The 25997-nt window shown below is 42.6% G+C and overlaps 2 protein-coding genes across 10 annotated transcripts in view; both read left to right on the top strand.

Moving 5' to 3' along the window:
- ZC3H7A (zinc finger CCCH-type containing 7A) overlaps positions 1-2166 on the top strand; it is a 44872-nt gene extending 42706 nt beyond the window's left edge. For all 5 annotated transcript variants that reach the window (XM_053557179.1, XM_053557175.1, XM_053557176.1 and 2 more), the window contains one exon: positions 1245-2166. In XM_053557179.1, the coding sequence (XP_053413154.1) occupies positions 1245-1434 (190 nt within the window). In that variant the 3' untranslated portion in view covers positions 1435-2166. The remainder of the gene's footprint in view (positions 1-1244) is intronic.
- Positions 2167-10106: 7940 nt separating this feature from the next.
- The window catches only part of TXNDC11 (thioredoxin domain containing 11), a 69986-nt gene continuing 54095 nt past the window's right edge, over positions 10107-25997 (top strand). For 3 of the 5 annotated variants that reach the window (XM_053557184.1, XM_053557183.1, XM_053557182.1), the window contains exons 1-4: positions 10107-10513; positions 16171-16387; positions 19837-19934; positions 24401-24530. In XM_053557184.1, coding sequence (XP_053413159.1) covers positions 10263-10513; positions 16171-16387; positions 19837-19934; positions 24401-24530 — 696 coding nt within the window. In that variant the 5' untranslated portion in view covers positions 10107-10262. Of the gene's footprint in view, positions 10514-16170; positions 16388-19836; positions 19935-24400; positions 24531-25997 lie in introns of those variants that run through there. The other 2 variants (XM_053557187.1, XM_053557186.1) reach the window with 2 other exon arrangements.

Here is a 25997-nt window from a genome sequence, read left to right as displayed (position 1 = left end):
ACAGACCCTGAAAGGATACTTGGGTTTTGTTTCAAAGTATTCAACTACTCATTGAACATTTCTTCACTCTTCTGTGGTTATATGAAGAGATTTAATAGTCTGCCAAGACTAGTGAGAAGCGTCTTAAGATAATTAAATAGAGAAGTATTTTCATTCAAATTTGCCCCCTGGTTTCTGAGTTCACTGCTGGCCCTTGGCCACAGCCTTGGCTCAAAGTAGACATCCACCCGCTATAAAGTATCTTTTATGTTTTAAGAGTAAATCTAGAGGGGCGGCGCCTATGGCTCAAAGGAGTAGGGTGCTGATCCCATATGCCAGAGGTGGCGGGTTCAAACCCAGCCCCAGCCAAAAACTGCAAAAATAAATAAATAAATAGGGCGGCGCCTGTGGCTCAGTGAGTAGGGCGCCGGCCCCATATGCCGAGGGTGGCGGGTTCAAACCTGGTTCCGGCCAAACTGCAACCAAAAAATAGCCGGGTGTTGTGGCGGGCGCCTGTAGTCCCAGCTGCTTGGGAGGCTGAGGCAAGAGAATCGCGTAAGCCCAAGAGCTGGAGGTTGCTGTGAGCCGTGTGACGCCACGGCACTCTACCCAAGGGCGGTACAGTGAGACTCTGTCTCCACAAAAAAAATAAATAAATAAATAAATAAATAAATAAATAAAAATGCTGTTGCTTTAAAAAAAATAAAGGGTAAATCTAGAACTTAGGTCAAAGGAAAATGTTAACATAATAGGATCACTCCTTTGTTTAAGTTTTCTTAGAAAGCTTTTAAGTGAAAAAACTAGATAATTTTGAATTGCTCGTTTTGTTAAATTGGTGTTTATATTTAATTGCCAAGTTTAGATCCAGGTGATCCTTAAAACTGTTACAAGTTTTTTTGTTTTTAATTTTAGGTTAATTATGAAGTTGCATATGATTAGGTTACATTGTGTTTGTAAGGTAAAGTCTGAGTTTATAGTTTGAAGACATTTTTCTACTTAAAGCTACCTCTGAGATTTTTCTGCATCAGGAATGACTGTACTCTTTTTAAGTCTCCTGTTAGTACTTTTCATTGAATACATTTAAGTGGTTTAAAGTACTGATTTCTCTATTGTGGATGCCACAGCTATAAAACATTGAGATGCCTCACTGAAAATTGTATGCAATTCATAAAGCTAGTGAAGTATGCATTTTCAAAATGATGACATGATTTTTTTTTTTTTTATAAACAACCTGTGAACACTCACCAGATGGCTTGTCCTTACAGGTATATGAGTGGTACCTGCACAGAAGGAAACAGCTGCAAATTCGCACATGGAAACGCTGAACTTCATGAATGGGAAGAAAGAAGAGATGCCCTAAAGATGAAGCTCAACAAAGCCCGAAAAGACCACTTAATCGCCCCAAATGATAATGACTTTGGAAAATATAGTTTTTTGTTTAAAGATTTAAACTAATATGCTGGCTTTTATGTATGTTACCTAATCAAAGCATTGACCAGAGAAATTGAAAGTGTTCTAAGGCACATAGCAGAGGAGCTGCAGACTTTCTGCTTGTATTGGCGTATATTGTTCTTCCTGAGCAGCAACCCACAGTAGGTAGGAAAATGGGCTGTTTCACAGGGCTGGCCGTGCGCTCACGGAACCATTGGCAATCAAATGGCGAAGTGACTGCTACCCGGTTGCCATCTGTTGAACAGACTTTTGGATGAAGTGTGTTGGGAAGAGGATAAGATTATATCTAGGACAGCTCTTTGAGTGGGTCCTTCATATAAGAACCATGACGGTAAAAGAATATAAACACTTGCACTAGGATCAGAATACACGACGGATGAAATTCTTTACATGTTTTAGTGGAATGAATTTGTTTAATATAATAAAGTTTGCCACTTATCTGTATGTAGGTTGCTAAAAGGATTTTCTTAACCCAGATTTTAAGCCAAATAACCATTTAACGCTAGTATATGTTAAATGGGATATTTTTCTGTATTTGTATGTTTCACTATAATAAGGGAACTGAGATTAATGTGTATTGAGAATATTTTGAAAAATGATCAATTGACTCAAATTTTATTTCTTGGTCTTTTGCTGTTTAAATGATGATTTTGAAAGATTAAACTTGTATTGTCGGTATTGTGTAGTGTATGGACCAATATTGCCTGTAATAAAGAGTTTATATATAGATGTCTTCCCCTTTTTAGTGTGATCCTTTCCCGACAAAGAATGAAACTGGGTACAAAAATCAAAAGTTGAGAGTTTTTGTTTTTTGTTTGTTTTTTTGAGACAGATTCTCACTATATTGCCCTTGGTAAAATGCCATGGCATCACAGCTCACAGCAACCTCAAACTCTTGGGCTAAGCGATTCTCTTGCCTCAGTCTCCCAAGTAGCTGGGACTATAGGCACCTGCCACAACACCCGGCTATTTTTTTTGTTATTGCAGTTGTCATTGTTGTTTTTTAGCTGGCTTAGGCTGGGTTCGAACCTGCCAGCTTCAGTGTATGTGGCTGGTGCCATAACCACTGTGCTACGGGTGCCAACACAAGTTTTTTTTTCTTTTTCTTTAAAAAATTTTTTTTTTATTTTGCGACAGAGTCTCACTTTGTTACCCTTGGTAGAGTGCTGTGGTGTCACAGCTCACAGCAACCTCCAGCTCTTGGGCTTAGGCAATCCGCTTGCCTCAGCCTCCCGAGTAGCTGGGACTACAGGCACCTGCCACAATGCCCGACCATTTTTTGTTGCAGTTTGGCCAGTGCCGGGTTTGAACGTGCCACCCTCAGTATATGGGGCTGGTGCCTACCCACTGAACCACAGGCGCCACTCCACAAGTTGTTTTTTTTTTTAAGCTGTTTAAGTAATGAATGACAGAATACAAATTGAAAGGACACAAAAGCAACTTTTCTTTTTTTTTTTTTTGTAGAGACAGAGTCTCACTTTACCACCTTCAGTAGAGTGCCATGACGTCACAGGACTCACAGCAACCTCTAGCTCTTGGGCTTCAGCGATTCTCCTGCCTCAGCCTCCTGAGTAGCTGGGACTACAGGCACCCACCACAACGCCCAGCTATTTTTTTGGTTACAGTTCAGCCGGGGCTGGGTTTGAACCTGCCACCCTTGGTATATGGGGCCGGCGCTCTACTCACTGAGCCACAGGCGCCACCCTTGTTTTTTTTTTTTTTTTGTAGAGACAGAGTCTCACTTTATGGCCCTCGGTAGAGTGCCGTGGCCTCACACAGCTCACAGCAACCTCCAACTCCTGGGCTTAAGCGATTCTCTTGCCTCAGCCTCCCGAGTAGCTGGGACTACAGGCGCCCACCACAATGTCCGGCTATTTTTGGTTGCAGTTTGGCCGGGCTGGGTTTGAACCCGCCACCCTCGGTATATGGGGCCGGCGCCCTACTCACTGAGCCACAGGCGCCACCCTTGTTTTTTTTTTCTTACAAAAGCAACTTTAACTTTATCCGCCTCTCCTCTGAACTTAAGCTGAGTAAGAGGCTTCTCTTATCATTTGACATGGTAACTCTTCTAGGGGTTCATCTATGTTTCAGTCAAAGGCGTTAGATCATCAGGGAGAAAGGTGGTCATCTGGTTAGACTTCCAGATTCCAACAAATGTTGAGCACACACCCTTGATAGAGACATTCAGGTTGCTGAAGGAGACCACTGAAGGCATGGTCAGGGTGGGCTAGCAGAGATGAAGTGGGTAAGCTATCCTCTGCAACCCTCACCAGCCTTCAGAGGCTGCAACCAACCAGTCAGTGAGCTAGGGAGAAGGGCTAAAGAATTGTAGTCCAGGTGGTGGCAGCCACTTCATCAGTATGGCTGGTGTTGAGTCCTTGTTGGGGTAAGGGAAGGCTTGCAGGGGTCCTCAAACTGCGGCCCACGGGCCACATGAGGCGGTGCGATTGCATTTGTTCCCGTTCTGTTTTTTTACTTCAGAATAAGATATGTGCAGTGTGCATAGGAATTTGTTCATAGTTTTGTTTTTTTTTAACTGTAGTCCGGCCCTCTAATGGTCTGAGGGACAGTGAACTGGCCCCCTGTTTAAAAAGTTTGAGGATCCCTGGTAGGGACTACTGGGGCTGTATCAACCCTGTACACTACAAAGCAAAGTTACTTCCTTGTGACAACCACGAATGTGGGGACACTGGGAAACAGAAAAGGGTCTTTGCTCTGTGTGTGAGTCTTTGTCCTGCGTATGAAGAGGGCACAGCTGCAAGTATGAGGGAAGCAGAGCATTGAGCACAACCAGAGGCTGCAGTGACAAGGGATCTGCTGTGACTCCCTGAAGATATTGGGAAGCCAGCTGCTGGTTCCTTCCATGTGTAGGAAGGCAGTGGAACTTGTTACTGACTGAACAGGTATATCAGGAGAGCATTTTCACTACCAAATAATGTGTTAGGGGTTATGTTTAGTTAATGTTTTCTGTAAGATGGGATGGAAAACTTAATATTTTTCTGAGTCTCCCTAGTCTGGTAACATTTTTTCTTCTCTGGATTTCTCCCAAACTCCTTTTATTTTTTTTCCAGGGAGAATAGTAGATGTTAAAAAGTCATTTCTGGTTAAAGATTTTAAAGTTAGTTGTTTTAACCTTTGGAATTTAGGCTATATAACTTACCCCTTAAGATCATATGGACGGTTAAGATTTTTTCTCTGGAAACTCCCCCTGCATGTTCTGTGACTTAGCTTTCCACATTCTCAGCAATTCTCCATGCTCAGAGCCATCCTTATGGTAATTTCCATTTCTGCTAAATCTGCCAGTTTCAGGGTCTGGTTTGCAGCTAAGACTCTGCTACAACCTTGGTCTCAGCATTAGGAAATCAATGTTAATTTTTCTATGGTGAGAGTGCACCCCATTCCTATAAGGCATGGTTCACCCTGGCAGTTTTGGAGGAGAGGCAGGTGGTATGGGGGGGAGAAGGAAAAAAATGTAAAAGAGCAAAACTCCAATCCCATATTATTAGTAGAGGAAACAGTAATAATTGATGTGTCTGCTTAAATACATTGTCTCCACATGGCTTTTAACATTTATGAAAGTATTATATAAACTTAATGATTTTTTAAGCGTACAATTCAGTCATTTTTGCTATATTCACAATGTTGTGCTACAATCACCACAATTTTAGAATATTTTCATTACCTAAAAAACCCCACATTACTCCCCAAATCTATCCATTCCCCCTGTCTCTCAAGCTGTAGGCAGCCATTCATTACTCTGCTTTATGACACCAAGGATTCATCTGTGCTAGATATTTCTTATAAATGGAATCATGCAACACATGGCCTTCTATAACTGATTTATTTAACATAATTTTCCAAGATTCATCTGTTGTTTATGGCTGAATAATACTGCATTGAATGGATAGAGCACATTTTGTTTATCCATTCATCAGTTGATGGACATTTGGGTCTCCATGTTTTGGTGATTGTGAATATTAACATTGCTGTGTAAGTTTTTGTGTCCTCAGGGTTCCGTTGGCTGTAGGCAGTTGCCGTGTCTGCCTTGATGCGGTGTGTGGAGGTGCAGGTGCACCCTTGCCCACAGGGACTCCTCCCTCTCTGTGTAGTGCTCTCAGGAACGAGGTACCCTGGACAGGCAGGCCGCTACCTGCAGGTGCCTGGCCCTCTCCATCACTCTCACCCCGCCTGGTGCTGCCTGCCCCGTGAGGATTGCTTGCATAGAGTCCTCGATGTTCTGACTTAGTTCCAGGGATCTGCATCAGTTGGGAAGCTGAAGGAAATGAAAACACATTCCCTGAGCAGTAAGTTCCATACAGTCTTTAGCTGGCCTGAGAAGACTGGAATACAGGCTTCTTGTGGGTATTTGTTGCAAGGGGATGAATGGCAATTTTTAGAAAGCCCACTCTGGGGATATGATACAAAGTCTCAAGAAACACAGACACCTTCATTGCTCTGCTAGAGTACCCAGGCAGAAGGCCTGGCCTTCCTTCCTGCATGTTAGGCATACCCTGTTTTATAAGGGAAGGGTTGGAAGCTTTAAAAATTAATGAGCATATTTTTCTCTGGTTCTAAGAAAGGATTAACATCTAGGGGAGAGATACAGTCATGCATCACTTAATGATGAGGATATGTTCTGAGAAATGTGTTGTAAGAGAATTTTGTCCGTGTGCAAACACAATGGAGTGTTTGTATATAAACCTAGATGATATAGCCCAGCGGTTCCCAACCTTTTTGGCACCAGGGATCAATTTCGTGGAAGACAGTTTTTCCACAGACTGGGGTGGGATGGTGCAGTGGGGGGGGGGATCTTACAGGAGGTAGATCTCAGATGGGATGCCAGCGATGAAGAGTGGCTGTACAGACAGATTAAGCTTTGCTCACTCACCCTGCCATTCACCTTCTGCTTGCAGCCTGGTCCATGGAAAGTGAAGATACTGGTTTATGTGGCCAAAGTAGGGCAACCTAACCTATGAAGAGTAGTCTGGTGTATTCTGAAACTACATGGTGTCCACGAAGTTTGTGTGCAACTTTAAATTGCATGTATTTTAAACTGCACACGGACTTTGTGGACAGCCTGCATATTGGTGTGGGTTTTTTTTTTCTCTTTTTTTTGGCCAGGGCTGGGTTTGAACCCGCCACCTCCGGTATATGGGGCCGGCACCCTACTCCTTGAGTCACAGGTGCCGCCCAACCCTGTATATTGTTTCTGAAGAATGGGCCGGTGCCAAAGCAGCAGCCCAGTTGCCCAGGAAGAGAAGAGGAAAGGAGGTACCACCCTATTATTAATCCACAGTGGTTTCCTGGTCAGTAAGATAACACTCTGCGTTCACTCACAAGGAACTGTGGAGCTTATGAACTGAACCACAAACAGCAAAAGTACTTTGAACCATATAAAGACCTGTGTAAACACCATGTGTCTTATGGAACAACCTATAGTGAATAAGGACTGGTGACTGACTGTATTTGTTTTTGTTAGTGATATACCAGGTAATTCAAACCTACTTTTTTTTTTTTTTTTGAGACATAGTCTCACTTTTTCACCCTTGGTAGAATGCCATGGCATCACAGCTCACAGCAACCTCAAACTCTTGGGCTTAAGTGATTCTCTTGCCTCAGCCTCCCAAGTAGCTGGGACTACAGGTGGCTGCCACAACACCCAGCTATTTTGTTGTTGTAGTCGACATTGTTGTTTTAGCTGGCTCAGGCTGGGTTTGAACACACCAGCCTTGGTGTATGTGGCCGGCGCCCTACCCACTGAACTACAGGCACCGCCCCATTTTTTTTCATTTTTTTTTTTTTTAGTAGAGACAGTGTCTTTTTTTTTTTTTTTTTTTAGAGACAGAGTTTCAATTTATGGCCCTTGGTAGAGTGCTGTAGCCTCACACAGCTCACAGCAACCTCCAACTCCTGGGCTTAGGCGATTCTCTTGCCTCAGCCTCCCAAGTAGCTGGGACTACAGGCGCCCGCCACAACGCCCGGCTATTTTTTTGTTGCAGTTTGGCCAGGGCCGGGTTTGAACCCACCACCCCCGGTATATGGGGCTGGCGCCCTGCTCACTGAGCCACAGGCGCCGCCCATAGAGACAGTGTCTTGCTGTTGCTCAGGCTAGTCTTGAACTTGTGACCTCAAGTGATCCACCCACCTCGGCCTCCCAGAGTGCTAGGATTACAGGTGTGAGCCACTGTGCCCAGCCTGTAACCCAAATCTATACAAAGAAATCAAAAGAACTAAAAACTGGTAAATTAGAAAATTAATTTTTAGGGCGGCACCTGTGGCTCAGTCGGTAAGGCGCCAGCCCCATATACTGAGGGTGGCGGGTTCAAACCCGGCCCTGGCTGAATTGCAACCAAAAAAATAGCTGGGCGTTGTGGAGGGCGCCTGTAGTCCCAGCTACTCGGGAGACTGAGGCAAGAGAATCACCTAAGCCCAGGAGTTGGAGGTTGCTGTGAGCTGTGTGATGCCATGGCACTCTACCCAGGGCCATAAAGTGAGACTCTGTCTCTACAAAAAAAAAAAAAGAAAAAGAAAATTAATGTTTAAAAAACCTCTATAAGGGCAGCACCTGTGGCTCAAAGGAGTAGAGCGCCGGCCCCATATACTAGAGGTGGCAGGTTCAAACCCGGCCCTGGCCACGAACTGCAAAAAAATAAATAAATAACCTCTATAAATATTTTTCTCTTCTTAGCTTTTAAATAAAGATTGCATAAGAATAACACTGTACAGTGGGGTTTGCAACATAGTAAAAAAGAGTAATAACACAAAGGAGGAATGAGGGACAAACTATTTTGCAGCAGCAGGGTCTGTATCTTATTGGGATTAAGTTAGTATAAATCTGAAGCAGACTCTGAAAAAATGTATATTATAATCCTTAGAGCAATACTAAGGGTGTAACTTTTAAAAAGTTAAAAGTCGTTAAAGGAATTAATGGCATACTAGAGAGTGTCCACTTACTACAACATAGAAGGCAGAAAGAACCAAAAAGATGTGAGATATAGAAAAGAATATTGGAACAGCAGGTGTATACAGACTTTGATGCTGGGCCTGGGTGGTGTCTGGCCCACCTAGTAACATGGCCATTGACAATCCCATGTGACATCTGGAAAAAGAACCAGACAGGGAGTGCTGGGCTTTGCACTGGTGTCACACAGCTGACTAGTGGCAAAGGTGCGGCCTTCTCACCTTAGCTTCTGGCTCTCAGCTGGGCTGTGCGTGTGTGTTTTACATAACATCATACTACCTTAGCTCTCTCAAATCTATTGGACTAGTACATAGTTCCTGACATTGCAGGCCAAATCTTAGCTGAGGCCTCTGCGGCTGTGCCATATGTACATTCACTCACGTCCTGACATACGTTTCTCTCATGGACACAATTCCCTCCTGTCACTCTCGAATCACATTTCATTCCTCACCAACTTCATCTTTTTCTTTTTTCTGTAGAGACAGAGTTTCACTTTACCGCCCTCGGTAGAGTGCCATGATGTCACAGGACTCACAGCAACCTCCAACTCCTGGGCTTAGGTGATTCTCCCGCCTCAGCCTCCCGAGCAGCTGGGACTACAGGCGCCCGCCACAACACCCAGCTATTTTTTCGTTGCAGTTCGGCTGGGGCTGGGTTTGAACCCATTACCCTCGGTATACAGGGCCGGCGCCCTACTCACTGAGCCACAGTTGCCACCCTCTTTTTTTGTTTTTGATAACAAAATTTACTTAGAAAAGACCTGACATTCAGAGTTAGAGAAAAACACTCATTACCAGACTCCTTGGGGTGGAGTTTCCAGGAGGCTATGCATGTGTAGTGGGACCAGCACTCAAACAACTGTGTCTGGAGAGAACAAACAACTTACCTATAGTCCCCCAGGAGCCTGAGATTCTCAAACTTGACTAGTCTTCTTTATTTATTTCCTAAACAGTGAGTTTTAGAACTTTGACTTGTACCCATAAAAAGAGCCACCTAGACAGCGCAGTAAGCCCAAATTTCAGCGTTTTAGCTTTATGAACCGGTCAGGTGCCTTTTCCAAGCCTCAGGTTTCCCCATCTGTAAAGTGAGCACACGAGTACAGTCCTTCCACCTAGGGCTGTGGTGAAGGCAGGGAGACAGAGTTTGGGCACAGCATCCAATTGATGCAAGTCGTCCACAGTGGGAGTCAGCAGTAACTAAGATTTATTGAGCACTTACTATGGGTTTGGCACTTGCCATCAATCACTTCATCAATCATCAAAACAACCCTGTGAGACCGGTGCTGCTATTGCTCCCATCTTACAAATGGGTAAGCCGAGGCGGCGCAGGGAGCTTTAGCAACTTCTCCCGCCTCCATTCCTGGGTCGTTGACCATCATTTCTCACCTCTGTACGTGTTTTTTTCCTTTCATTAAGCAGCGATGTTAAAAAATGGCACCTACATCCTCCGGGGATTGGAGTGAGAGTACTGGACAGGATTGCTGCTATTGGCACTGCTGCTAAAACCCAGGGGCTGTCAGGCTCCAAGCTCCAAGCTTCTACAAGTCCCCGCGGGAGATGCAGGGCAGACTCCGTGGATGGGGGCGGGGCCTGTAGGAAGAAAGCGGAGCTTCGAGCAAGGAGGCGTATGCGCAGACTCTGTGGGTGCGGGGCGTGGCCGGAGGGGCGTTGTCAGTGTTCGCGCAAACTCTGTGGACAGGGGCGGGGCCGCGTGAGCGTGGGAGGGTGCCGCGGCGGCGGCACGGCTGACGTGGAGGGTCCGGGTTAGCGGGCTAGGCGAGCTGCGGGATTGGGGATCGCCGGGCCGGGCCGGGCCCTTGGGCCCGAGGCGGCGGCGGCGGCAGTATAAAGCCGGCGACGGGGAGCATGTAATGTCGGAATGCGGAGGCCGCGGCGGCGGCAGCAGCAGCAGCGACGACGCCGAGGACGAGGGTGGGGGCGGCGGCGGCGGCCCCGCGGGTTCACACTCCCTCACCCCGGCCCGGGTCGGAGAGTCCTCGGCGGGCCGGCTCCGCCGTGGGCTGCGCGGCGCCTCCCTCATGGCGCGCCGGCGGCCCGAGCTGCTCTGCGGGGCCGTGGCGCTCGGCTGCGCGCTGCTCCTCGCCCTCAAGTTCACCTGCAGGTGAGACGGCCCGGACCCCCGCTCTCCGACTCGGCGCTTCCTCCGCCTGGCGGGCGGCGCGTGCGGGCTCGGGACCTTCAGGGTCGGGGGTTGTAGCGGCCTTCTCAGGGGGAAGCCCGGGCTGACCTTTCCCGGAACGGCTGACCCTCTCCGAGCCTGCGGTCATGGCCTCCCTCTTGCCGGCCGGTTCGGCGACTGTGTGAGGATGTTTCCGGGTGCTGCCAGGCGCCCTTTCGTCCCGTTTTTGCACCGGAGAAGGTGGGCAGTAGGACTCTTTCGGGGTGTGTGTACCTGTCGCTTCTGCCCAGGCTGTAAGACCCTCACTTCGCACCTCTTGTATTTCCCTTACACTTCCCGTGTAGTGATCCACAACCTTTGGAGAGTCCAGACGTCTGGGAATTCACTTGTTGATCCGACAGTTATATATGCGCACTTACTATGTGTTGTTGAGCACTCGGTCCAGAAGAACGATGAAGACAAAAGTCCTTGCTACCTTGAGTGGATATTCCAGTGGGTGGGACAGACAGGAAGCGCTGGAGTAATCGCGCTGTGCAGGGAAAGAAAGATGAGGGTGGGACAGAAAGACCTTCCTAAGAGAGTGACGTTCGAAACTCATGCAAGGAGGAGAAGGGGCCAGCACTGGGACTATTTGGGGGAAGTGTGTCCCAGGTAGAGGGAACAGCAAGTGCAAAGGTCCTGAGGCTAGACACGCTGAATCTTTTCCCTGAAATTGGGAAAAAAGACTCCGGTAGGCTGGAGCATAGTGAGCAGGAAAAATAAAAACTAACGTGCTTCTTTTCAGGAATGTACATAGATAGAAAAGTTGATTTATATTTCAGGTGTATTTCTGGACTCTGAAATCCAGAGTATTATCTTTTGGGACTTCAATTTAGAAAGTATATGTTGCTATTGCTATTGTGGTGTCTGTGACATTCTCTTTGGCATGATAGCCAAGAAGAAGACTTCAACTCAAAACATTTTTTGTTTTTTTCAGCTCAACATGTGGTCTCTGTTGTCAGAGAGGTGTCAAAGGGTTGGGGGTTTTAGTGGAAGGAGAAAAAAATATAATTCTGATTGCACTTTTGCCATGTGTTAGGTACTGTACTGCCGGCAAGTTTTTTTTTTTTTTTTTGGGGGGGGGGGGCCCAGACCTTTTTTTGTGGGAGCCGTCATTTGCATTGTGGTGTGTTAAGCAGTGTCCCAGGCCTCTACCCACTTGATGCTGGCAGCACATTCTCCCAGATACAGCAACCAAAAATATCTTAGGCATTGCCAGGTGTTCTCTGAGGGACAAAATTGCCTTCTTAGGAACTACTGTTTATGTGAATGGATTTATTCATTTAACACACAATTGAGAACCTAGTATGGATTTCATTTAAATCTCACAATCCCCAGTGAAGTCTAGATACAGTTATCTTTCCCAATTTACACACGAAGGAGTTGAGCCTTGGTCAAGTTACAAAACTTTCTTCAAATCCCACCCACTTATTAAGTGGCTGAGCTGGAATTTGAATCTTTTATTGTCAGAAAATAGACTTTTAACCTTGCTCTTTATTATTGTCTCTCACAAGGAAAATACAGAAAATATTTTACAAGGTAGAATGTTGCAAGGTGGCATTTGGGTTGGGTTCAGATTATGAAGAGATGTTCCCCCTTTTGTGGCTTTTTTTTTCTACGTCAGTTTGTTTGTCTGTAGAAGTAATACATGACTTAATAGATATCAAAGTCCTTTGAGATTTCAGGAAGTAAATCCATTTGCTAGAGCCTCAAAACAAGATCCTTACTGGCTTTAGACAAGGAGAGTGGGATGGTGAACGGCTGCTTGTTCACCTCCCTTCTGTGTCATTGGTAAATTTAACAGTCTTTAATAGACACAGATTAATTTCCTGAGAGCCATCTTTGATTGAATGGTGTCATAATACTATTTTTTTTTTTTTGAGATAGTCTCACTATGTCGCCCTCAGTAGAGTGCTGTGGCATCACAGCTCACAGCAATCTCAAACTCTTGGGCTTAAGCGCCTCAGCCTCCCGAGTAGCTGGGACTACAGGCACCCACCACAATGCCCGGCTATTTTTTTGTTGTTGCAGTTGTTATTTTTGTTTAGCTGGCCCCAGCCAAGTTCGAACCTGCCAGCCTGGTTGTATGTGGCTGGCGCCCTACTCACTGAGCAACGGGTACCTCCATCATAATACTATTTTATCACTGTACAACTTACTCTAACCTTTCTGTCTCTTCCTATTTTACTTTAAGGTCTTTGCTTTAATGTGAATATAGGCTTAAGGCTTAATGTGAATGGGATTTTTTTTTTTTTTTTTTTGGTAGAGACAGAGTCTCACTGTACCACCCTCGGGTAGAGTGCCGTGGCATCACACGGCTCACAGCAACCTCTAACTCTTGGGCTTATGCGATTCTCTTGCCTCAGCCTCCCAAGCAGCTGGGACTACAGGTGCCCGCCACAACCCCCGGCTATTTTTTGTTGCAGTTTGGCCGTGGCTGGGTCCGAACCCGCCACCCTCAGCATATGGGGCCGGCGCCCTACTCACTGAGCCACAGGCGCCACCCTGAATGGGATTTTTTAAAATTCAATTTTTATTAATACCTGCAGATCTGTTGCTTAGCTGAATTCAAAACAGATAGTATAGAAAGGATTGTTTTGAGATTGAGCCAAAGTTAATAATCGTGCATTTAATCTCTACCTACCTGCATGTTTGTGCGTTATAGCTCCGTGACTTCATCCTGCTTGCTTTTCTTTTACTCTGATTTGGAGGAAGAAAATTATGTGTGTACAGATACATATGTATATGTACATACGTATATTTCAAAGTTGCTCCAGATCCTCTTTGGAAGGAAGTGGTGTAGGGTGTGAATTTCATATAAAAATGGAGATTGCAACAGGCCCTTATTTTTTAGAGATAGGCTCTCTTGCCCAGGCTGGAGTGCAGTGGTGCAATCATAACTCATTATAACATCAAACTCTTGGGCTCAAGTGACCTTTTTGTCTCAGCCTCCCAGGTAGCTAGAGCTATAGGTGCATGGTACCATGCCTGATGAATTTTTGAAGGGATGGAGTCTCTAAATGTTGCCCAGGCTGGTCTGAATTCATGGTCTCAAGCATTCCTTCCACCTTGATCTTCCAAAGTCTTCTACCTTGGTCTTCCACCGTGGGTATTATAGGGGTGAGCCTCTGGGCCTGGCCTGGCCTTGCCTTTTAAAATTTTCATTTATTTATTTTTTAAGAAGATGGGGGTCTAGCTATTCACAAGCATCATTATAGCACACAGTAGCTTTTTTTTTTGTTTGTTTGTTTGTAGAGACAGAGTCTCACTTTATGGCCCTCGGTAGAGTGCCGTGGCCTCGCACAGCTCACAGCAACCTCCAACTCCTGGGCTTAAGCGATTCTCTTGCCTCAGCCTCCCGAGTAGCCGGGACTACAGGCGCCCGCCACAACGCCCGGCTATTTTTTGGTTGCAGTTAAGCCGGGGCCGGGTTTGAACCCGCCACCCTCGGTATATGGGGCCGGCGTCTTACTGACTGAGCCACAGGCGCCGCCCAGCACACAGTAGCTTTGAACTCTTGGTCTCAAGCCGTTCACCTACCCCTGCCTTCCAGATAGCTGGGATATATAGATGCTTGCCAGGGTACCCAGCAACAAAAGCTCTTTCTTACTTGTAGCCACTTTTTTTGTATGCCAGGCTTAGACTTCAAGGGTGCAGGAAATCTTTGATCTAGTTACAGTTTCTTCTACATAAAGCAAATCAGAGTTGAATAGAAACTTGTAAAATAGAAATAGAGACCAGATTCCCTGGTTATGTTTGATTTTTGTTTGGCCTTGTTTTTTTTTGAGACAGAGGCTCAAGCTGTCGCCCTGGGTAGAGTGCCATGGTGTTACAGCTGACAGCAACCTCCAACTCTTGGGCTTAAGTGATTCTCTTGCCTCAGCCTCCTAGGTAGCTGGGACTACAGGCCCCAGCCACAGCACCTGGCTATTTTTTAGAGACAGAGTCTCTCTCAGGAGAGCTCAGGCAATCTACCTGACTCAGTCTCCCAAGTGCTGGGATTACAGAAGTGTATCTCTTTTAGATAGCATGTAGTTGGGTCTTGCTTTATCCTGTCTGGCAGTCTCTTCCTTTTAATTGTGTTGTTTAGTCCTTTTATATTTATTTATTTGTTTTTGAGACAGAGTCTTACTTTGTCACCCTCAGTAGAGCGCTGTGGTGTCACAGCTCACCGCAACTTCAAACTCTTGGGCCTAAACCATTCTCTCTCTCTCTCTTTTTTTTTTTTCAAGTGATTCTCTTGCCTTGGCCTCCTAGAGTACTAGGATTACAGGCATGAGCCACCACACCTGGCCTAGTCCTTTTATATTTAATGCAATTATTGATATGTTTGGGTTTAAGTCTGCCTTCTTGCTACTTGTTTTCCATTTTGTTTTCTGGGGTTTGTTCCTCTCTTGGTCCTTTCCTGCCTTCTTTTGAGTTAATCTAGTAGTTTTTTAGGTTTCCATTTTTGTATTTTTTTGTTTCTTAGCAAAACTGCTATAAAAGTTTTGTGCCTTGTTAGTGAACAGCTCAAGATGTTTACTTGGTCCCTTTGTTTTCTTTTGTTATTGAAACACAGTCTTACTCTGTTGCCCAGAATGCTGTGGTATCAGCCTGGTCACAGCAACCTCAAACTCCTGGGTTCAAGTAATCCTCCTGTCTCAACCTCCAGCTGAGACTAGAGGTGCTGCCACAATGCCTGGCTGATTTTTCTATTTTTGGTAGACAGGGATCTTTCTCTTGCTCAGGCTGCTCTCGAATTCCTTAGTTCAAGGGATCTCCTGTCTTAGACTCCCAGAATGCTAAGATTACAGGCATGAGCCACTACATCCAGCCTACTTGGTCCTTTTAACTTGATGGGATGTGGCCTCAGCCAGGCCCATTATGTCTTGATGGGGAGAGTAGTGGCACCTTTGTGACTTCTGACCTCAGAACTTCAGAGGGTTTTTTTTTCCCCTTCCTTCTGGCCTCTCTTTTCTAGGAAACTTAAGTATCCAGAAGGCTTATTAATTAAAAAGGCTGTTGCTTTGTTACTCTTTATTACCTATAAAACTCTGATTTCTATCTGGAGAAATGTATGTTATTGTTTAATTGTTACCCCCCTCCCCCACTCTGTCCCCCTAGTGCCCTGGGTAGGTACAGGCCAACTGCAGCTAATAAACTTAATGTTTTCTCAAGGTTGAGTTGATTGTGTATCTTACTAATGTTGGCATGTATATACCCTCCCTATAATTTTGAGTTTATGTGTTGATGGCTCTAAAGCCCTAGAGATCAGTGGTTCCTGTGAAGAGCCAGGCTGCAGATGAGGATGAAGTCTTTGGGGTGTGAGAGGCAAGAATGTGGACTATTCAGACATTGTCCTCTGTTCTTTACTGCCTTCCCAGACCCTACTGGTGGACAGGATTTTGGAGAGAATCATTTCCAGCGTATAATTCGTGTCCTGTGTTTGCTCAGCCAGATGTCGCCTCGGCACAGAGTATTTTTACTTCAGGATTTGGGGACTCCATTTTCTTACTTAAAAGAAGACTTTTCTTTTAAGCTTCATTCTCCTTCAACATGAAGCTGTTGTTAGAAGAGAATAAACTAAGCAATCTTGTTTGTGTTTGCTCTTATTTTAGTCGAGCAAAAGATGTGATAATACCAGCAAAGCCACCTGTCAGCTTTTTCTCCTTGAGGTCTCCAGTCCTTGACCTCTTCCAAGGGCAGCTGGACTATGCAGAGAACATTCGTCAGGATTCAGAGGTGGTCCTGCTATTCTTCTATGCCCCATGGTGTGGACAGTCCATCGCTGCCAGAGCAGAAATTGAACAAGCAGCAAATCGGCTTTCAGACCAGGTAATGCTGATATTCAACCTGAGAATCAAGTGACTGTCAATCCTGTAGAGACTATCGAAGTCCCTATAGGGATGCCTTGCTCAATTGGTACATTTTGGCAAGGAAAACTCTAGGAGTACTTTGTAAATTACATGGCCTTCGATAAAGAAACAGGATTATTTCCACTTGTGATGGTCACAGACGCAGGAGTGGCAGCAGATTCTGCATCTTGGGATGTAGGCCAGTGTTTGTATCTGTATACTATGTAATTTGGTTTCAATGTTGAAGGAGGTGAGGGGACTGAAAATTCTAGTTCCTGTGTCTCCATTTCATATTTGCTAGTCAGGTATTTTATGTAGGAGAAATATATGTATGATAATGATTACAGTATAGTAAGGCTGACCTTTTTAATACATGGACCAGAACTATATTCAACAGATATTTAATGAATGCCACCTTTGGGCTAGGTAAGAGGGATAGATAGGCAAATAAGTCATCTCTTACGGCAGTGGTCTCCAGCCTAGTGGATCCTAATTGCTCTTTAAAAAATAGGTATTATTTGATGTCCTTTTCTCTGTCCTGCAGTATAATTCTTAGATGATAAAACTTTCCTATACATATAATTTATAGTTAAGGGATATATATTTTAGTATATAGTACATAACTGCATGTACAGAACAGGTCCCTGTACCTTTATGTAAAACCACCATGAATGGGATATTACAAATGGAGACTGATAAAGGCATGATGTGTTGGTGACTCATGTATCACAGGGACATTGCTCTCATTGATTGATTTTCTAAATGGTAAACAACTCTTGGTAAAATTTTGGACCATACAAAGAATTTTTTGCTCTTGGTTTACATAGAAATTACATTCCTGAGAAATCGAGTGAACACACTGCCACTAGATTTTCATGTAAAATGGACTTTGGTTCTGGGCTTGGATAGTAAGACGGTTTTCTCCTACCATCAGTGTTTGGCAGGCATTTCAGAATACTCTGGGATGGTATGAATGACCCTTTCCTGTGCAAAGCAGGTTTGAGCCTTGTGAAACATCTACCAGGACCCCTGCCCTGTACATGCCCTGTAGCTTCCTCAATCATTGCAACAAGCAAAAAACATCCCACAGATTTCTTAAAAGGCTCCTGCTCAGAACCACTGATCTAAGGTAACTTGTGCAGGCAGCTGTGTTTCAGAACTTCATTTAGAATTCTGGGTTAGTGTTTCTTAGAAACAATGTTATAAATGATAGCTAGGCTTTCTGCCCAGCCAATCCTTTTAAACTACTATATCCCTGAAAGTGATACCAAATACTATTTAAATGTATAGTGTAGCTTTCCAGTTTATAACATTGATTCTTTGAGGTGAATTGGGGGGGAAGTACATTTTCTGTTTCAGCTGTGAATCCATGAAACTTATCTATTCCCTGTCTTCCCTTTATACCTTCCCACCCCAAAAGTTGATAGTAATAACCAAGCTGGCAGGGAGAAAACAAGAATTTTACTTGAAGGCAAGCAGCCTGTGAGCATAAAAGAAATTACCAGTTTTTCAGTCATTCCCTGAGCTTTCTGAATTTAGAGAACAAGAGCACATCTCCCATGTGGGGAACAAGAGGGGAATTGATTGTATAAATTAGTTATCTTAACTGTCAACCCAAGTAGTGATGACACTGTAATAACAATAACAACAACAATAATAATAATATGGCATGCCAGGTTCTGTGTTAGTTCTCACAAGTCTGCAGGTTGATTCTGTCAGCCCTGCTTTTCTCAAGCAAGAACTCAGGCTTAGAGAGATGAAACAGTTTGTTAAAATTAATATAGTAACAAGCAATACGGGTATAGTGTGGTCCACTGTTTTTCTAAAATTGCTAAAAATTTTTTTAGCTCATTTCAAACTAAGAGCTTATTGTTCCATGTACTCAGTAGAGAAAATGAGTACGTTTATTTTTAGAAATAGGCAAAAATCTTTTGAGCCCTATGCTTAGTAAAATCAGTAAACATGGTAGATTGTGCCCTAATTTTGAGTAAGAAATGAGATGTCAACCTTAAGTGAAGATGTTGCCTTTTTTTTTTTTTGCAGTCTTTGGCCAGGGCTGGGTTTGAACCCACCACCTCCGGCATACGGGGCCGGCTCCTTTGAGCTACAGGCACCACCCGATGTTGCTTTTTTTGTCTCATAAATAGACTACAACAGTGGCTCTCAACCTGTGGGGTCGCGACCCCTTTGTAACAATGAAAATACATCCTGCATATCAGATATTTACATTACGATTCATAACAGTAGCAAAATTACAGTTATGAGGTACTAACAAAAATAATTTTATGGTTGGAGATCACCACAACATGAGGAACTGTATTAAAGGGTCATGGCATTAGGAGGCATTAGGAAGGTTCAGAACCGCTGCTCTAAAAGGAGCTCTACAGAAATTGCCATTAAGTTTTAAGCAGTATTACTAGTTTTAATATAGGTGTAAAGCATCAAAAAGTGAACTTTCATTTGTAGTTTGCCTTCATATTTTTTCAATAATTTATTATGAAAATCTTCAAATGTATAGCAAAGGTGAAAGAATTTTATGTTTACCTTCCACCTAAGTTCTATTCATATATTCTTGTGCTTAATTTATGTGTTCATCTATCTAATCATCCCTCTAATCCTGGGCTTCTGAAATGGAGGCAATTTCTCCCCCCACCTGACCACTTGTAGAGACATTTTTGGTTGTCTGTACTTGAGAGGGGGGTGCTACTCGTGTCTAGTGGATAAAAGTTTGGAAAGCTGTTAAACACCCATCTCTATTCTACATCTTGTTTGTAGGATACCCCCTCATAACGAAAACAGACATAACCACACTCCCTCATGATTGTTCAGTCCAAAAAGGCAATAGTGCCAGAGTTGAGAAATTCTGCTCTAATCTATCTAATTTTTGGTGCATATCAAAGCAAATTGCAGACAAAGGGACATTTCTCTCTAAATACTTCAGCACCTGTCTGTAAGTATGCATTTTATCCATATTTCTACTATTCAGTGCCACCTTGTAGAGGATAATTATCAGTTATCTTTTTTAGTTTTTGAAATAGTTGAAAATAGTCCTTTGACATTTGTGATGTTTTACTTGGAGTAACATTTTCTTTTTCAGATGCTTAGTTTGACTACCACAAGACATATCCTTCTAAATTTTAGTGTCTGTTCATGCTTTGAAAAAGCTCATTGACAATTAGTTAAAAATACAGAGTGAATAATTTTCTTTTGGGCCACACTTCAAGTCTTAGCTGGACATTGTAGATGAGAGTATATCTTTCTTTTTTGGTTTAGTGGTAAATGATGACCTTCTTTGAAAGCCGAAAATAGTTTTTTTTATACTTTCTGTTTCTGTGAGAGAGAAATAGTTCCATTTTTATTATTTCATTTTTTAAATCTTTGTAATTTTCAGTTATTCATAGTCATCTGAAACCTGTTTTGACTCTGCAGGTGTTGTTTGTGGCAATTAACTGTTGGTGGAACCAGGGGAAGTGCAGAAAACAGAAACACTTCTTTTATTTTCCTGTAATATATCTATATCATCGGAGGTAAGAACTTTTTAAGCAGTGTTTCTAATTCAAGTTGGGGTTTGTCAATTTATAAATGAATTTTGTCTTTTTTTCCTATGTAAAAGTATTAGATATTCACTATAGAAAATTGACAAAGTACGGATAAGCAAAAACATTTTTTAAAACAGGATCTTGATAGTTTTATCAACCATATATAATCTTTGTTTTGATTTATACCCTATAAATGTACATGTCTACCCCCTTTTTTAAAGTTGAAAATGGTATCAAGCAATGATAGCATTTTCTAAACTGCTTTTTCTCACCTTTGTGAGCATTTTTTCATGTCAATACATATTCTACAGCATTGTTTTTATTTTTTATCTTTTATTTTTTATTTCTTTTGAGACAGAGTCTCAAGCTGTTGTCCTGGGTGGAGTGCTATGGCATCATAACTCACAGCAACCTCCAACTCAGGCTCAAGTGATCCTCTTGCCTCAGTTTTTCTATTTTTAGTAGAGACGGGGTCTCACTTTTTTGTTCCAGCTGGTCTTGAACTTGTGAGCTCAAGCAAACCACCCGCCTCAGCTTCCCCAGAGTGCTAGGATTATAGGCGTGAGCCACTGCACCTGGCCTTTATTTTTATTTTTTTCTGAGACAGTGTTAATTTTGTCGCCCTCATTATAGTGCCATGGTGTCATAGCTCATAGTAACCTCAAACTTTTGGGCTCACCAATTCTCTTGCTTCAGCCTCCTGAGTAGCTGGGACTACAGCACCCACCATAACACCCGGCTATTTTTAGAGATGGGCTCTCGCTCTTGCTCAGGCTAACCTCAAACCCGTGAGCTCTGGCAGTCCACCCGCCTCAGCCTCCCAAGTGCTAGAATTAACAGCTGTGAGCCATCACGCCTGGCTACAGCTTTATTTTTAAAAGTACCAATTACTGTATTGTATGGGTATACATTTCACATATTCCAGAATTGTTTTGTGGTATAGGAAGACACAAAATTTCTTATCGTGTTAAGTGGCAGCATAGTTTAGTAAAGAGGATAGCTTACCATCTTTTCCACAGGGAAGAAAATTACTACAGCCCCACTGTCCCACATCCATAATTCCAAAGTCACAAAGAGGACTGAAACACTAAAAAAATTTCGTATTTCCCAGATGTAGTCATCTGGCCTGAAGTAACAAGGCCTAAAGTGATAAGTAGGATACAGACCATAGGCCTTTATCCTACTTATCCTATGGTCTGTATCCTACTTATGGTGCCTCTTTCTTCATTATGCTGTGGAAATATTGGTATTTGATTTTGGAGTACTTCCCAGACTCTGTTGTGAGTGAAAAGTAATGTCTAAAAATGGGACTTGAAAGGTTTTGGAGATAGGAGATAGTATTTTGAACCTGTATGTGACTGGCTCAAGTTTGTTGAAGGTAAAATGAGTGAAGGAGATTTGATTAGTAAGAATTTTACTTATTAGGCTTTACTTTTTACCCCTCTAAACTTCCTGGGCATTTTTCAATGGGGGTTTACAGCAAATAACAAACTGTCATTTGTGGGTTATCTGTCACATTACATCATACTTCCTGTGCTCTGACATGAACTGTTTTTTGTGGCACATGGAATTACTTCCCATGAACTATTAGGTAGTATTTGGGCAAAAAGACACTTTCCTACCTCATCTTCACCCCCAGATTTTTCTCAGGATATTTGATGTTTGCAACTTTTTATTTTATTTTATTTTATTTATTTATTTATTTTTTTGTAGAGACAGAGTCTCACTTTACTGCCCTCAGTAGAGTGCCGTGGCGTCACACGGCTCACAGCAACCTCCAGCTCTTGGGCTTATGTGATTCTCTTGCCTCAGCCTCCCGAGCAGCTGGGACTACAGCAACTTTTTATTTTTTATTGAGACAGAGTCTCACTTTGTCACCCTTGGTAGAGTGCTATGGTATCATAGCTCACAGCAACTTCAAACTCTTGGACTCAGACAGTTCTTTTGCCTTAGCCTCCCTAGTAGCTGGGACTACAGGCGCCTGCCAAATGCCCTGCTATTTATTTGTTTATTTATTTAGCAGGCCCCGGCTGGGTTCAAACCCACCAGCCCCGGAGCATGTGGCCAGCACCCTAACCACTGAGCTATGGGCGCCCAGCCCATGTTTGTAATTTTAATATTTATGGCAACAAGTTTACCCTTCAATTTTTGGCCGTAATTTGGGGGTTCATCCCCTACTTTAAAATGAAAGTGCAGATTTTTAAGAATACAAGAATATGTTCTCAGAGTAACTTCCCCAGAGTTTTTTTTTTTTTTTCTTATTTATTTATTTATTTTGTTGTTGTTGAGACAGTCTCAAGCTATCGTCCTGGGTAGAATGCTGGGGTATCACAGCTTTACAGCAACCTCAAACTCTTAGGCTTAAGTGATTCTCTTGCTTCATCCTCCCAAGTAGCTGGGACTATAGGTGCCTGCCACTGTGCCTGGCTATTTTTTGTTGCAGTTGTCATTGTTGTTGAGCTGGCCCATGGCCAGGTTCGAACCTGCCGCCCTCAGTGTATGTGGCTGGTGCTGTAACCACTGTGCTATGGACGCCAAGCCTTTTTTTTCTTTTTGAAGGTAAGTATAAGTAAAGTGTTATACTTGAAGTTACTTAAAAACTGTTCTCTGTAATGGGGTGATAAGCTTGCCCTATTGAGGTCCCTAAATTTGTTTTTGGCTTTGGAAAGGTTCACAGATGCCTAATGCTGGGTATAGTCCTTGCAAGCTGCTCAGAGATGGACTTAGCTTGATATGACATTAAAATCAGAAAAGTTCCCTTGAATGGAGTATAAACGTCATTTGGGATATGTAGGTCCACATCATTGTCATACCTTATTTGTTTTCTTACCTTTAGTAGAAAGATTGAAAACACATGAAGTAGGTCCAACTCTGTCAATTACAGATGAGGAATTTGAGGTGGGTATTCACCTTGAAATGCCCCTCACCTTTGCTCTTTTAGCTTTTTACACAATTGCTAGGATATAGCAAAGGCTATTCACTTGAGTAGATGAGGCTTCCAGATTGGCTGATTTCTTTTTACTGAGCAAAGTAAGTTAATACTTTGATTTCTTTCTTTAAATTAAAAGTTGTTGGTGGTTGATGGGGTTTATAGTGGTAATGGTAGGTAATTTTAAAACTGAACTGATTTGTAGTAAGTCTTTTTTTTTGAGACAGAGTCTTACTGTGTCACCCTCAGTAGAGTGCTCTGGCATCATAGCTCACAGCAACCTCAAACTCTTGGCCTTAAGTGATTCTCTTGCCTCAGCCTTCCCAAGTAGCTGGGAGTACAGGTGCCTGCCACAATGCCCGGCTGTTTTTTTTTGTTGTTGCAGTTGTCATTGTTTAGTAGGCCTTGGCAGGGTGCGAACCTGCCAGCCTCGGTGCATGTGATCGGTGCTGTAACCACTGTGCTATAGGGACCGAGCCTGTAGTAAGTCTTAAATTGATAAATTTCATAATTTTTTCATGCTAAAATTTCTTTGATATCATTCCCTGGGGTATCACTGAAGAATTGTGTTTATCTCATGTGTGTGTGTTTCTGTAACTGTTGTTTTATAGGATTGTGATCATAGCATTTAGTATAATTTTTTACCGTGCTCTATTGTCACTATTAACAGTAAGTTTAATGCCAGTTTCTGTTTAGAGATAAGATTGGTTGTGGAGGTGTTGGTTTTCATCATATCCTCTACTCTGCCACCTACCATAGAATTGTATTTGGGCAATGACTATATATCACGTGAGATCGAAGAGAGCCACGTGAGAATTCTGATTTAGTTTAGGAGGATAAAATTGAATGGTGGTGGTATTATTTAGCAGTACTCAATCAAATCCTCTGCATCCCCAAATACAGGTGGCAGGGAAAGGAAGGAAGATCATTTATATGGGTCACTGGGTCACTGACTTCATTATCTTCACTATTTTATACTTTTTGTTTTTGAAATAAAACTTTAAAATGGCCTAAGGTTCCTTTAGTGATCCTTTGTGTTTAAGTGCCTATGGGGATACTTAATAACTGCTTTTTGGTACCCCAAGGGCCAACTACTCAACTCGTTCTTTATTTCAGAGTGACATGTAAAAAGAAAGTGTGCCCATCTACAGTGAATTGTGTAGTTAAAATCCCAGAATGCTTCACATAGTCAGTCTAGGGCTACCTTTATTCATTTTTTTAAAAAGAAGTGTTGTGGGAATTTTTTTCAAAGACTAGAATGACTGTTCTTTGGAAATTCACATTGTAGTTGAATTAAGCTTGTAGAAGGTCAAGAGCTGCTTATACTTCCCCTGACCTAAAATGCTTATTCTTAAGTAGCCCTCCAGTCACCTCCTGAGCAAAGCAGGCTATTTACCTATGACCCAGTTGGATCCGAAAGCAAGACAGCTTCATTTTGTGGTGTTGATGGTTTTAGTTATACATTACAGGTTTAATGCATGGTATATTATTTTTATTTTTTTAATTTTTATTTTTTTGGTATTAGTTTTGGACCAATCGAATACAAAGGCCCCATGAGTGCTGTTTACATTGAGAAGTTTGTCCGCCGGGTGATGAAACCACTTCTCTACATCCCATCTCAATCAGAATTACTAGATTTTCTCTCAAACTACGAGGTACCTATCTTTCATATCTCCTCCGTACCCAAGGCCTTTCACTGTGGTTATATTAGATTGTCTTCATTACAAGTTTTTTTTTTTTAATACTGCCTGAATTGCAGCAATGAAAAGGTCACATTATAGATAAGCTTCAGTTAAATGCTTTGTGAGCTACTGAATAGTTTGGCCAAGTGAATTTTAAGGGAATAGAATACTTGCAAAATCTTGTCTTATTTTTTGTTTGGAAATTTTCAGTAAACTTTTAGCTTGCTTCACAATTAACTCAATTAACTTAGTGTGCATGAGAATTAATTTGCAAGTTATGTGCAGCTGCAAATTTCTAAGGATGTTATTTGAAACTTTGTAGCATTGTACTGAGTGGCCTGCCTGGTTTTTCTTCTCAGTTGTAGTTTTAGCTTTGCTTTTTTTAAAAGTGCAGATATGTTCCTTTCCATTTTAATGAGGGCCTATCTCAAGGTCTTAGTCACAGAAAGTTTGTCAGCTTTCCCAACATGGCTTCTCTTCTCTTTTCCCATTGCCAGCTTTAATCCTTGATAACCTTTTTTATAGAATCTTTAATGCATATTCAGGACAGTTTATTATTGAAAGACCACTTTTGGGATAATTAAAGTATGTAATCTCAAAAAGTTGTAAAAATAGTTTCACAAAAAATTCATTGGGGCAAGTGTAAAATTATACTTGGGTACAAGAAGTATGATACCCATACTTGGGTGTCAAGTACTTGATACCTAAGTACGCAAAAATCAAGATCACAAATATGAGATTAAAAAGCATATAAACTTTGACCTCATTAACTGAATTTAACTGATAATTTAGAGTTGTAACTGGTTGAATTATACCTTTTGCACTGTGTATTTTAAATAGATCGGATATAAATTTTTGACCAGTTAAAGCTTTTAAAAATCACGTTAGAACCCGGTTTGTGTGTTAACTATTAGCAGATTCCTCAAGCAGCAGTGTTAATATCTAATTATTCAGCTTAAACATCTTAGATGTGCCAGAGTAAAAACTCCTTTATCTTATGTGGATAACAAAATGTATCTCTCATTTTGCTTGGGCAGGCTGATGGGTGAGAGCTATACTGAGAGGCAGGGCACCTGAGCATGGTCACTTTGGCAGTACTAACTTGGTCTGTTATTTGGGGTGAGTTACTCATCTGCTGGGCATTAGGGACCAGGCCAGGGTTTTCTTCACAGTTCTTTAACTCTTTAGGTACAGTAATGTTGTGGTAAGTGAATATTCACATAGATTTGCAGCAGAGACAGGCAGAGTTACTAGAGGTAGCTCAGCAAGATGGTGAAGAATTTGGAGTCAGACATAAGTTGAAGCTCAGCTCTGTCACTGAGCTGTGTGGCCTTGAGCCAGTTACTTAACTTCTTTTTTTTTTTTTTGAGACAGAGTCTCACTTTATTGTTCTCAGTAGAGTACTGTGCTGTCACAGTTCACAGCAACTTCCAACTCTTG

This window comes from Nycticebus coucang, chromosome 12, assembly GCF_027406575.1.
Source record: "Nycticebus coucang isolate mNycCou1 chromosome 12, mNycCou1.pri, whole genome shotgun sequence".
In the NCBI taxonomy this organism is placed as follows: Eukaryota; Metazoa; Chordata; class Mammalia; order Primates; family Lorisidae; genus Nycticebus; species Nycticebus coucang.
Note: the sequence above shows the minus strand (reverse complement) of the source record. Positions and strands in the feature narration are given on the sequence as shown.